The following is an 11,939-nucleotide window of genomic DNA, read 5'->3' as shown; positions in this document are numbered from 1 at the left end:
GCGTCAGCCGTGAAGGAGGACATCATAGCATAGGAGGCGCTGACCATTCTGTTCTCTTGACCAGCCGCCTTGCTTCAGCTTGCTATGGCTGAGCGAAAAGGGCCACTTGAAGTTCGGCACTGAGCCGTGGTCGGTCGTTGGGGGTGCTAACAGATCCGCATTTTGCAATTCCAGGGGAACATTTTGAGGCCCTAAGATCAAGGCACCCAGACTGCCGCGTTGAGGTTGAGGAACGATTTTTGAGCCAGCGTGCCAGAGTTCTTTATTCGGATTCGAGTCGGTGTAAGCGATACCGTTAGGGTCACCGCCCAAGTCCACTTGGGTTGGAACAGGTATCGCACTGACGGTAGGCAAGAGGACGCAGGATGCGAAGAGAAAAGGTAGCGACCAGTGCATCCTGAAGGTGCAAGCAATGTTCCGCACTAAGAGGAGGTCGAGGAAATGAACTCGTAGTCTCTAGTTGGTCTTTATAGAGACTAGTCATGACGTTAAATGGTCCCAATCACCACCAAGGATCAAACGGCTTGTGGTGGTTCTAGTTGGGATCTGGAGAAGTTGATCTGTTGCCTTTTGTTCCCGCCATGGCATGCTCATTTCGTGACAGTAAGCATGACGTCTTGCGCCATGGCAGGTAAATTCCAAATAAATTTTAGGCTGTTTCCTTGTGCGGAGAAAGGCGTCCGAGGGCGTTGACAGAGGCAATACATGAGTCAAGCCTAAAGTTCAGAAGTCCAAGTTGAAGCAATCGGAACATCATGCGCAGGTGCGTTGAGCTACAGGAGCGCCATGGGAAAGATACAACGGAAATGTGATTGCATACAAAGTAAGGGCTGCTGAAGATCACCGGGCAAAGCAGGATGTAAGGAGGAGGTTTGGAGCCTGAGGCAACTTAGGAGCCTAGGAGGAGGTACCTGAATGGGAAATTGTTTGTTGCTTGGTTTTTGATGGCAACCTCGTCCGCTTTTCTGCAACTCACCTTCATCTCTATGTAAACAAATCGTCCTTGTTGGGATTGGCGCAGGGAGAGACGGCTTGAGGAACTCCCAAGACAGTGGGATCCAACGTGAACACTGAAAAGTGTAGTATATAAACGGACTGTCGTCCGTGTACGTTAGATACGAGATCTAGAGTAAAAACTATACTACTCACCTGTCGTCCGTGTACGTTAGATACAAGATCTGAAGTAAACGGACGACGGTGAACTACGGTAGGTCACGTGAAAAGAGTGGGCCTGTAAGGTAGCGGCGGGACGAATCATAATACTCAACACTCCCACCTGATGATGTCCCGGACAATATCACTGCAGTGGCTCCTTGGACCACTCCCCAACAACCCCCATCATGCGCCTGAACTTCTCGACAAGGTCTCGAGTTAGTGCCTTGGTGAGAATATCTGCTGCCATCTCAGCAGTAGGGATGTAAGAGGGAATGATTTTCCTATCGTAAACAGCCTGTCGCAACCAAAACCAATGGCGGTCGAGGTGCTTGAGCCTTCCCATATGCTCAGGCTGCTTTGAGACGGAGATTGCAGAATTGTTGTCCATTTTGAGATCCGAGGGACCAACTTGTGTCGTACCAATTTCATCAAGGAAATTTCGCATCCAGCAAAGCTCTCGTCCAGTTTCACTGGCAGCAATAAACTCGGCCTCGGTTGTGGAGTTAGCAACAATGGTTTGGATCTTGCTGCTCCAGCTAACAGCGCCACCAGCAACCATAAGTAGCATCCCAGTAGTAGATCGGCCGTTGTCAAGATTACCGCCGTGATCAGCGTCAGAAAATGCTTTGAAAAACGTTGGTGCAGGTGTCGAGGCAATGGCGGAGTACTCAATCCGATAATCCAAGGTCCCACGTATGTAGCGGAGAAGGTGTTTAACAGCCTTCCAATGGTCAAGCCCGGGATTGGAGTTAAAACGACATAGAACTCCCACCGAATACACGATGTCAGGACGTGTTGCGAGAGCCAGGTAGAGCAAGCCTCCTGTAGCTTGAATATAAGGTATTCGGCTCATTTCTTCGACCTCCTGTGATGTTTGTGGGGACTGGGACTTTCTGAGCTTTATGTTAGGGTCCATGGGAGTAGTTACCGGATTGGCGTCGAGCATGTTGAAGCGTGAAAGAAGGTCAACAGCGTAAGCACGCTGGTCAATCCAGAGTTTGCGGTTAGGGCGATCACGGGTGAGACGCACACCAAGAAGGCCGACTGCTGGTCCAAGATGGTTGAGATCAAAGTACTCGCGAAGTTGATCAATGACCTTGAGGATGGCCGGTCGTGATGCTGATGCAATTGTCATGTCGTCGACATGGACAGGGATAATGATGCGGACCTTATCACGTAGGTAGACATATACGCAAGGATCTGAGACCACACGCACAAAACCGATCTTGATGAAGACCTCGTTCATCCGCTTATGCCAAAGATATGCGCCCTGCTTGAGACCGTAAAGACCCTTTAAAAGGCGAGCGACTGGTCGTCCATCTCCAGGTTGTTTGATGATATCAGGTGCAGGATGTGCAGGAAATCCGTCAGGGAGATTCATATAAATCTCCATTTCTTCAGGCATAACACCATGCAGAAATGCGGCGCGAATGTCAACCGACTCTAGGTGCATATCCTCGACTGCTGCAAGAGCAAGAATAGTGCGGATAGCATTCCAGCGTGCTGTTGGTGCAAAGGTTTCGTCAAAGTCGACACCAGGGCGTTGACTATAGCCTTGGGCGACCACACGCGCTTTGAACTTATCGAGGCAGCCATCTGGAAGGTGTTTAACCTTGAACACCCAACGTGAGCCAATTGACTTCTTTCCTGCAGGAAGATATACAACGCGCCAGGTGCCATTCCTCTCAATTGCGTTCATCTCCAGACACATTGCAGTGTACCACTCCTCAGAGTGATCACTTCCCATGGCCTCTCGATAGTTACGTGGATTGGTGTCATGGGCGCCAACTTTCATTGCGCAGGTAGACGATTGCAATGTCGCGGAAAAAGCACTGTATCCCCCCGAATCGGTTCCATTCTCGACGAACGTACGTCCAGCCATCATGAGAGCTTCATCAGACACAAGATCGAGGTTAAAATTCACCTCCTGTTCGCCAAATTCATCAGCAGGGCCAAGAGATGCATCCCAAAGCAGCTTGTCAGTGTTGTCATTCACTGGGATGGGAAGGGCTGGAGCAGGGATGTCAGGCACAAGATTACGTAGTCTCTTAGCATCAGCTTTTGCATCCGCTTGACGTTGGATTGAGGAATAATAGTCGTCATATTTCTGGACAGGCTTGCGAGTGCGAGGGCCAGTAGGGAGCTCAAAAGGAGGAGGGGGGAGAGCATGTTCACGGCGACGACGTGCAGGTGGAGGAGAATCAGCTCCCACCAAAGGAGGCAAATCGGCTCCCACCAAAGGAGGCAAATCGTTAGAAGGTGCCTCTAAAGCAGGAGGGAAAACAGGATCATCTTCATCAAACGGGTCTTCATGTTCTGGGAGATCCATGAAATTGGCAAGGGGTGGAGCAAAATCAGAGTTCAAGGAAGAGGATTTGGTTGAGGTACCAGGAAATCGGGATTCATCAAATATGACATCACGCGAGATGTAGGTCTTCTTCGAAACTGGATCATAAACCTTCCAACCAGCATGGTTTGAAGGATATCCAATGAAAATACCTTTGATGGTATGACCTTGCAAGCTCTTGCGCTTATCCCGACCAATGAGGACATACGCACGGCAGCCAAAAACACGAAGATGGCCACAGCGAGGTTTTCTGCCCTTGAAACCACTGTAAGGTGTAGAACCTTTTGGAAGAGCAGCTGTCGGAGAACGGTTGTGTACATGGCGGAATACATTGAGAGCATCACCCCAGAAGCTCATCGGGAGGTTTGCTTCATTAAGCATTGAGGTGAGTGCTTCAGCTGTGGTCCGATTATTCCGTTCAACAACTCCATTTTGCTGTGGAGTAGCACGTGTCGTAAACTCGATTCGAATGCCCTCTGCCATAAGAAAGTCGACGAATTCCTTGAGTGTAAACTCGCCCCCTTGATCAACATGGAAACATTTGATTTTCCGGCCAGTCTGCTTTTCGACAAGAGCCTTGAAGAGTTTGAATGCTCCAAAAACATCGCTTTTCTTGGCTATATCATAGACTTCCATCCAACGGAATGCGTCATCAATAAATGTGACCCAATAACGTTTCCCAGAGCGGTTCCGTACACTCATGGGACCGTGAACATCACTAAAAATGCGATCTAGAGCACCAGTCGCTCTATCAGCGGTATGAGGGAATGGGTGCCGGTGTTGCTTTCCAGCGATACATGATTCACAGATGTTGTCAAGAGGAGCATCTGATGTGAGGACAGTATCTGATGCTAAATCTTCGTCAATGAACCTTTCAAGGCGATCGTGGCCAAGATGGCATAGGCGTTTATGAAGAAGGTTGCGGTCAATGACTGCTCCACGAACGGCAGAAATATTGGATGAAATGTTGGGGACAACGACTGTTCCATCAAGATAAGCCGTTGTTGATGAGTCGACGGTTGCAGTGAAAAGAGTTTTGTGTTTCCGAATGAAAGACAATTTGGAGCCGCGGATCACGACAGTGAATGCTCGCTTCGTCGTGAGGGTAAGAACAGATAAGAGATTATTGGCAAGATCTGGTACATGAAGTACATCTGTGATGATAAGATCCTCCAATGCCCTTCCATTTGACTGTCGACCTGAAGGCCGGAAATGTACTGATCCCTTCCCAGTTGAATAAACAATATGCCCATTTGCGATGTGGACTGGAACACGCCAAGGTTTGAAGTCGCTCGAAATCCAATTGCGATGAGGTGTCATATGCGCTGTGGCGCCAGAGTCTGCATTCCAATGTGTGTCAGCTGAGGCCTTGGTGCTAGCAGAGATACAAACAGCGGATTCGGCCTTGACAGAAACACCATCACAGCCCTCTTCGACCTTGGAGGCATTGGCCGAGTCCCGGTTTGCGCCACGTCCAGCTCCACGTCCTCCACGATTCTTCTTCTTCCCCCCAGATGCAGGCAATTTCTGAGCACTGCTGCGAGCCTCGATATAGCTAGCGCATTCACGTTGCATGTGCGGACCACCACACCAATGACATTTGATGTCTCGAGCGGCAGCGGCAGCAGCAATGACAGCGGCGGCCTCGATCTCAGCCTGGGTGCCTCGACGTTGAGTCTCTTCAACGCGAAAGGCTTCCAAGACGGCGTCCTTCGTGAGAGTCGATAAGAGTAGGACAGAGGATATGAAGGGGTTGTAGTCCTCGCGAGGAAGAGCGCGTATCATGGCCATGATTGCGAGTTCTTCGTCAAGCAAGGAAAGGGTGTATGGCGGTTCTTTGGGGCGAAGATTGACGACAGTTTGCATAGCCCCTTCAACACGAGCAGTCAGCTGAGTGAGGGTTTCGTCTTCTTTGAGGCGAATGGAAAAGAGATCGGAGAGAGAGTTGAAACGGGAGTTTGGCGCGGATTTATTGTGAATGAGTGCGAGCTTGTCCCACATCGCTTTCGGGTCTTCTCGAATGGACAGAACATGCACCTTGTTTGCTTCATCCAACCACTGATAGATTTCTCCAGCTGCCTTCTCGCATCGTGTTGCGTAGGCGTTGTACGCGGCCATACTGGCTGAAGTGACGTCGGAGGAACTACCAGGGTCGGAGATCACGGTTTCCTTCCCATTGATAATGCGACTGACCCCCAGGTACATCATGCGGCCGTACATCGCGGATTCCCATTCATTATAGCTAATGATGCCGAGCTTTGCAAGCGGGCTCTTGCGCGAGGTGTCCGTGTCCATAATGGCAGGGATCGGTTAGATCAGATAACGATCTGACAGGTGTGTGAATCTCGGGCTGCGACGACTGAGCGGAGCGAGGGATTGGAGGAGAGGGCTGCGACACGTGAGAGTGGAGCCTTCGAGGTGTGTTGGGAGGAGTTCAAGAATGTCTGGGGCCGGGGCCCATAACCTGTTGGGATTGGCGCAGGGAGAGACGGCTTGAGGAACTCCCAAGACAGTGGGATCCAACGTGAACACTGAAAAGTGTAGTATATAAACGGACTGTCGTCCGTGTACGTTAGATACAAGATCTAGAGTAAAAACTATACTACTCACCTGTCGTCCGTGTACGTTAGATACAAGATCTGAAGTAAACGGACGACGGTGAACTACGGTAGGTCACGTGAAAAGAGTGGGCCTGTAAGGTAGCGGCGGGACGAATCATAATACTCAACAACTTCTTGGCACAAGGCCTGCCTTGCGCTTGTTAACAAACGGCAAGTTGATCGGTTCACACCTCAGGGGGCCTCAGAGGCCAATTACTTGTCTGGGGGTAATTGGCCTCTGAGGGTGATCCTGTCACTGCGCACGCTATGCGCATGTTGTCGTTCCAAAAATAGCTCCGGCTGATGGTTGCCGGTGTCCGGACACGTGCACCTGGGCGCTGCTTGCGCTCGCCATTCCGATGACGAACGACCTCCACCCCCTTCGTTGACATATTGCCCACCAGCCACTTTCTCCGCCTACGTCTCTTGCACAACATCCTATGTACGCTACCAAACAGCGAGAGCTGAGCGCAGAGCACTCAGAGTCAGGGCACTCGCTTTCTACTACGGCGACTAGCTAGTGATGAATTCGACAACGAACAATCTCCACCCCAGTAACATGTTTTCCCACCACTCCTCGCGCAGCATTCTCCGCCACCAAAAAGGGATTCACGCCACTGTTGATATCCAGATATCACTGCGAAATGGCTCGATACATCATACGTCAAACAACGGCATGGAATTATGGCTACTGTGGAAGGGATTATGGGAGATGGTTAACCTTGTACATACAATCTAAACAGGTATGTCTATTATGATTCAACCTCATTGGTGACCGGACTTCAGGAGGCCAATGCGCAGGACATTCCAGCTGAACCTTTCGACGATTCAGATATTCCTCAACTCCGAATATTTTCAATGTTCTATCTCTGTGCTCACATTGGTGTCATGGCTCGAGTGCTTCCACCAACTGAGTCCCGATTGCAGTCGCTGCTGAGACCTTGTTGCGTCGCGCATTCACCAAATCTCTTGGTCACGACGCTCGCCCTCCTACTCGAACATCTATACCGAAGAGAAAGAACTCGTTGGCAGGTTTTCAGCGATAGGAAAGCATGGAAGAAGCAGGTGGATAGTGAATCGCGAGTGAGTACTGTTTGCATTCATATTTCCGTCTTTTTTTGATGATTCCTTGTTCCCAAGACATATGACGTTCGCCCCCTTCTATTCGGCGAGTTTCAGTTCTCTCCTCTGTTTGGAATGTATTACAACCGTAACATATTTGAAGTAGGCATTGAGATGCTTCCCGATTCCTCTTTCTCCAATTCTATCAACATGCCAATCCCTGCTGACATCCTATCCCTCAGTGTCGGTCAGGTACTAGATTTTATTTGGCTGTAGGTTACATTATCAAGGGATCTTACATATTGACTCTTGTAATACACATATTTTATCCTATTTACATTACTCAGTCGCTCGCCCATCCTGTGTAAGAATAATAGAGATAGGTACATCCTGCTTCACCCATTGTTCAAGGGATTAACCTGACCCCACGTTCTGCAGGGCCCATCTGAGATTATGGCGCCTGAGGACCTGTTGTTCATTCTCTATGTGAGATTTTTTTTTGTTTCACACGAAGCCTGCCTATAGTTTCTGCTGCATCAGCAAAACGTCCAATTACACTTTGGTAACTTAGACTTTGATGTTTGCAACTTTGAGCAACTATTTTAACTTTATCGTGAACTTTCACTTCAGGAATACATCTTTGACTTTGATTTCTATTCTTTGATCTACTTTCTGAACATCTTTTACTTTGGAGTTGAAACTTTGAAAAGAGACAAAAATTATAAAATTAGAAGTTATTCTTTGAACTACTTTCTGAACGTCGTTTACTTTGGAAACTTTGAAAAGAGACAGAAATTATAGAATTAGAAGTTTAGAAGGCTATCTCATGAGCATGATAATCTATATACTTATTTACGTAGAAGGCTTGGAAAGAATCTAAACTATCATTAAAATTAAAGTTGTGAGGAAGGCGCGTTGCGCCGTCACAAACACCCATCAGATGAGCATTGCGCAAAACGGAATCAAGGTGAACGATATCTAACAACGGGTTCCCAAGATCATCAAGGTCAGGCTTTACCTTCCACATCCGTGTGTCGGGACAGGGCTGATCTCCTATCACTGAGTACCATGACACGAGGGCACATGGATGCGCAATGCCATGATGCCGGATCGAAAGGAAAGAGCGGACACGTGCGACGAGCAGCCCGCGGAAGCCTTCGAGGTTGCTGTCCTGCTCAACGAAAGCGCAATCATATCTCGGGGGCCCTTTCCTCCATGAGCTGACTGCCCGAATACGTTCTCGAAACATTCCTCGCGTGCCAGACTTGTCACTGGGAGCGAAGTAGGTGGCGAGAGCGGAGGCGTAGACGCGGACTTTGACATGGGAAAGAGATGGGCAGTTGTCGAGAGGCACAAGGCCTAGGGGGATAAGTGAGTCGGGGTTTTCCTGTTGGTACAAGAAACGTCGGACAAGCTCTGGAAGTTCTGGGGTGCCCAGTTGATCAGCAAGGGCAGTAACCTCGCGTGGTAGCCTAGGGACTACATGTAGAAAGGTTGGTCAGGCAATAAGTACAAAAGAAAAAGATATAGAAACGTACGTGGCTTTCTCGCGAGAGTGACCTCCCCCAAAATGTCACCATCAACCGCTCCTCCATCGTCATCTTCCTCAACCTCTGGTCGCGTGGTGGGGGGCAGTTGGGGACCAGGTGGGTCGTGTCCACTAAACATGGAGGCATTGAGCATCCCCCTAGCTTGGAAGTTGACACGTGCAGCAGCTAGCTTATCGAGCCGCTGGTTAGTAACAAGCATCTGGCCGAGTGCCTCAAAACGGCTCGAACGACGCCACGGCTCCTTGACAGCTGCAATGTGCCTTGATTCGGTAATCGATGAACAAAGGCCGTTCGGCGCACCAAACTCTTGGATTAAGAACTTGTAATGAACGATGGAGTGTTGGCGGGGTAAGGAGTACCCGTCCGGGCGAATGGCATTGAATGCAACGCGCTCACGGTGGAAGTCGGCCACAGCATTGTCAATGGCGATGAGATCATCGTCATCGATAACGGAGCGGCGTACTAAATAACAAAACTCCATGAACGCGCTGATTGCACGGACCATTTGAGGCGGAACATGACCCATGATAGCGGGGAGGTAGACCTGCCGAGGGAATAAGTCAATAGCGTAAGAGACGGAGGAGATCAAAAAATACCTTCATGAGAGCCTTGGAATCATCTCCCGTCCACTGTTTAAAGCCACGACCCTCTGGAAAGCGTCGAAGGCCCGGGAACGGAGGAGCAGTAGCAATCCTGAGTTTATATGGAGGTAAGAGATGGTTACCGAAAGATAAAACAGAATGACTTACCGGCGGTCGATGTCGGCTAAAATTTGTCTTGCCTCCGCAGGTGAATAAGTCGCCTCGATGTATTCCGTGACCCAAGTGACGAGGTGATCCTTGAAGGTACCTTTGATGATCTGGTGTAGAAGATCAGGAGACAAAAGCTCATGGATATCCGCTCTCGGAAATCCATGAGTGAAAGGCTCAATAAAATGTTAGATTTAGAGTTGATAGAAGAAAGAAACAACATACCATGATATCAGAAATTATTCCGTAGTCATCCCAAAGGGACTTCTTTCNCACTGCCTCAAAGTTCGGAAAAAGGTACACTTGTCCATGCCATTTTACCTCCTATCTACTTACACGATTTTGAAGGGTATGTTTCAAAACCCGTTGATCATGTACACCCTCGCGCACGCCCATTTTATTGAGTACGGCGACGACATACAATCTCAGCTCAACGAGGACAACAAACCTGTCAGTGCCATAATTCTCTCCTTACAAGCCGTAAGTACAACATCATCAGCCTACCGCGCCAACACTGACATCTTTTCTCTCAGGTTGAACATGTACTTAGGTCCTGGCAAACGGGGACACGCGACAGCAGTGGCACAGCAAGTGCCGGTTACTTCTCATCCGACAACTACGGAGACCGCACGGTGAAGGAGACAAAAGGGACTGGTCCCTCCGGGAAGACGTTCATGAAGATCGACCCCCGCGCCTCGCGGTTCCTCAAATCGGCCAAGGACCTCACGGACAAGCACTGGGCGGAGATTTTTGCGGCTGCCACGGCGTTTCTCAGCAACAGCCGCAAGCGGAAACGATCCCAATCAGCATCGTCATTCGCCAGTTCAGACCTTGTAGAGGATAGTATCCCCGAGTATTCATTTGTATCTGATTCGGATTGAATACAATTTTATTTTATGCCCCACTGAAGTACCGAAAGTTTACAAATAAGTGAATCAAAGTTGTACTACCAAAGTGAAAGATGGATACCAAAGTGCTGCCGAAAGATGTTTTTCAACTTTGGAAAGTGGTTCAGCAACTTTGAAAGTTGTTCAGCAACTTTGAAAGTTCTTGTACCTTACTTTCCAAAGTTGTCGAACTCTGGCAACTTTCGCAACTTTACAACTTTGCAAAGTTGCGAAAGTTGCCCAAAGTTCAATCGGACGTTTTGCTGATGTGTTAGACGTCCGGATCTACATAGTGTCGTCCGCGCCGCAGGAGAGTACCTTAAGTTTGCACAGCCCTCGCTGTCAAATACATCTTTGATGTCTTCCCCGATAACAAATGGCTGACGTCGGTTGGATCACTGGTCACACATACGTTATATTTTCCTCAATCACTCGCAATTCTCAGATGACATCCAGATATATTGTGTACGGCCCTCTCGCCAACGGAGTCACTACCACGGTGCTCACCACGTCGAGAACCATGACCTCAGCAGCCTGTGCGTCCTTAGCAGCGTGGGCGAGCCTATCGACCCAGAGGCGTCGAATTGGTATAACGAACGTGTTGGTAAGACTCAGTGCGCCATTGCGGATACCTTCTGGTGAGTTGTACATATTCCGTGGTGTCCACTGATGCTGAACGCTCACAGGCAAACAGAGACTGGGTCGATCGTCATTACACCGTTCCCTGGTGTTATCGAGACACTCCCCGGCTCCGCAATTATCCCCTTCTTCGGTATTGAGCCTGCCATTCTTGATCCCGTTACGGGCAATGAATTGGAAGGTAATAATGTTGAAGGTGTTCTTGTCCTCAAGACGCCTTGGCCGTCTATCGCTCGCACTGTCTGCAAAGAACATAAAAGCTATCTGGGCACCTGCATGAATGTATGCCATTTCGCCTTTTTGACATTGTTTCACACCTCGCGTGGGCCGAGTTGTATTTAATGTTCTCGAACATATTCAGGAAAACCGATATGGAGCTCTTCAACACGACGTATGTTATTTCCCATTAACTCTTAGCACGTTTTCTCTCTGATGGAATAACAGGGAGGACGACATTAAATTCAGTGCTTACCTGACTCCACGGTATCGTGGAAAGTAAAGCGTTGTTGGACGATTGAAGGCGAGCACGTAGCTCCTGTAATGCCAGTCAGTATATAGTCCTAAGGTTCCACTGCCAGTGTGTACACGTCATAAAATCGTTATATTCCGTAAGTACGTTGCATACTATATTTTACTGAAGTTGGGGTAATATGCGTAAGGTAAGCTTGTCCAAGGAAGGAATAATGCAATCAGGTTCGTCGCAAATGAACCGCGGATAATGTCAAAGGGGGATAACGAAGGTGTGTGAACGAAGATGAAAAAAAATGGCAAGGAAAACGAAGATAATAAACCATAAAGATGGAGAACAATCCAGCAGAGATCGAATAATTACCACTCCCCGACCCACTCCCCTCCACTGGCAAGGGAGGAAAAGACGCCCTGCGCTGGATGAGCTTGTCAGCGAAACGTTGAACAGTACTCCCTGGGGTGCCTGTTGAATTCCCGCTCAA

At 48.9% G+C, this 11,939-nt stretch overlaps 5 protein-coding genes across 5 annotated transcripts; 3 read left to right on the top strand and 2 right to left on the bottom strand.

Annotated features, from left to right (window-relative positions):
• Positions 1–3: 3 nt before the first annotated feature.
• On the bottom strand, positions 4–396 carry LACBIDRAFT_315085 (uncharacterized protein; the record flags this gene model as incomplete). Its single annotated transcript, XM_001889392.1, has 1 exon — positions 4–396. The coding sequence occupies one exon, from the start codon at positions 394–396 to the stop codon at positions 4–6; it is 393 nt and encodes a 130-aa protein (XP_001889427.1).
• Positions 397–6,746: 6,350 nt separating this feature from the next.
• On the top strand, positions 6,747–7,440 carry LACBIDRAFT_315083 (uncharacterized protein; the record flags this gene model as incomplete). Its single annotated transcript, XM_001889434.1, has 3 exons — positions 6,747–6,845; positions 6,889–7,185; positions 7,243–7,440. 3 exons carry the CDS (start codon positions 6,747–6,749, stop codon positions 7,438–7,440), a joined length of 594 nt encoding a protein of 197 aa, XP_001889469.1.
• Positions 7,441–7,975: 535 nt separating this feature from the next.
• LACBIDRAFT_334628 (uncharacterized protein) lies at positions 7,976–9,691 on the bottom strand (the record flags this gene model as incomplete). Its single annotated transcript, XM_001889391.1, has 5 exons — positions 7,976–8,643; positions 8,703–9,258; positions 9,311–9,407; positions 9,464–9,639; positions 9,689–9,691. The coding sequence occupies 5 exons, from the start codon at positions 9,689–9,691 to the stop codon at positions 7,976–7,978; spliced, it is 1,500 nt and encodes a 499-aa protein (XP_001889426.1).
• A 1,035-nt stretch (positions 9,692–10,726) lies between these two features.
• Positions 10,727–11,331, top strand: LACBIDRAFT_315081 (uncharacterized protein; the record flags this gene model as incomplete). Its single annotated transcript, XM_001889433.1, has 3 exons — positions 10,727–10,751; positions 10,796–10,988; positions 11,037–11,331. 3 exons carry the CDS (start codon positions 10,727–10,729, stop codon positions 11,329–11,331), a joined length of 513 nt encoding a protein of 170 aa, XP_001889468.1.
• Positions 11,332–11,753: 422 nt separating this feature from the next.
• On the top strand, positions 11,754–11,938 carry LACBIDRAFT_315080 (uncharacterized protein; the record flags this gene model as incomplete). Its single annotated transcript, XM_001889432.1, has 1 exon — positions 11,754–11,938. The coding sequence occupies one exon, from the start codon at positions 11,754–11,756 to the stop codon at positions 11,925–11,927; it is 174 nt and encodes a 57-aa protein (XP_001889467.1). The 3' UTR covers positions 11,928–11,938.
• Between the last annotated feature and the right edge of the window lies 1 nt (position 11,939).

This window comes from Laccaria bicolor, genomic scaffold (assembly GCF_000143565.1).
Source record: "Laccaria bicolor S238N-H82 LACBIscaffold_67 genomic scaffold, whole genome shotgun sequence".
NCBI classification, from domain to species: Eukaryota; Fungi; Basidiomycota; class Agaricomycetes; order Agaricales; family Hydnangiaceae; genus Laccaria; species Laccaria bicolor.
This window is presented reverse-complemented; position numbering and strand designations above follow the sequence as displayed.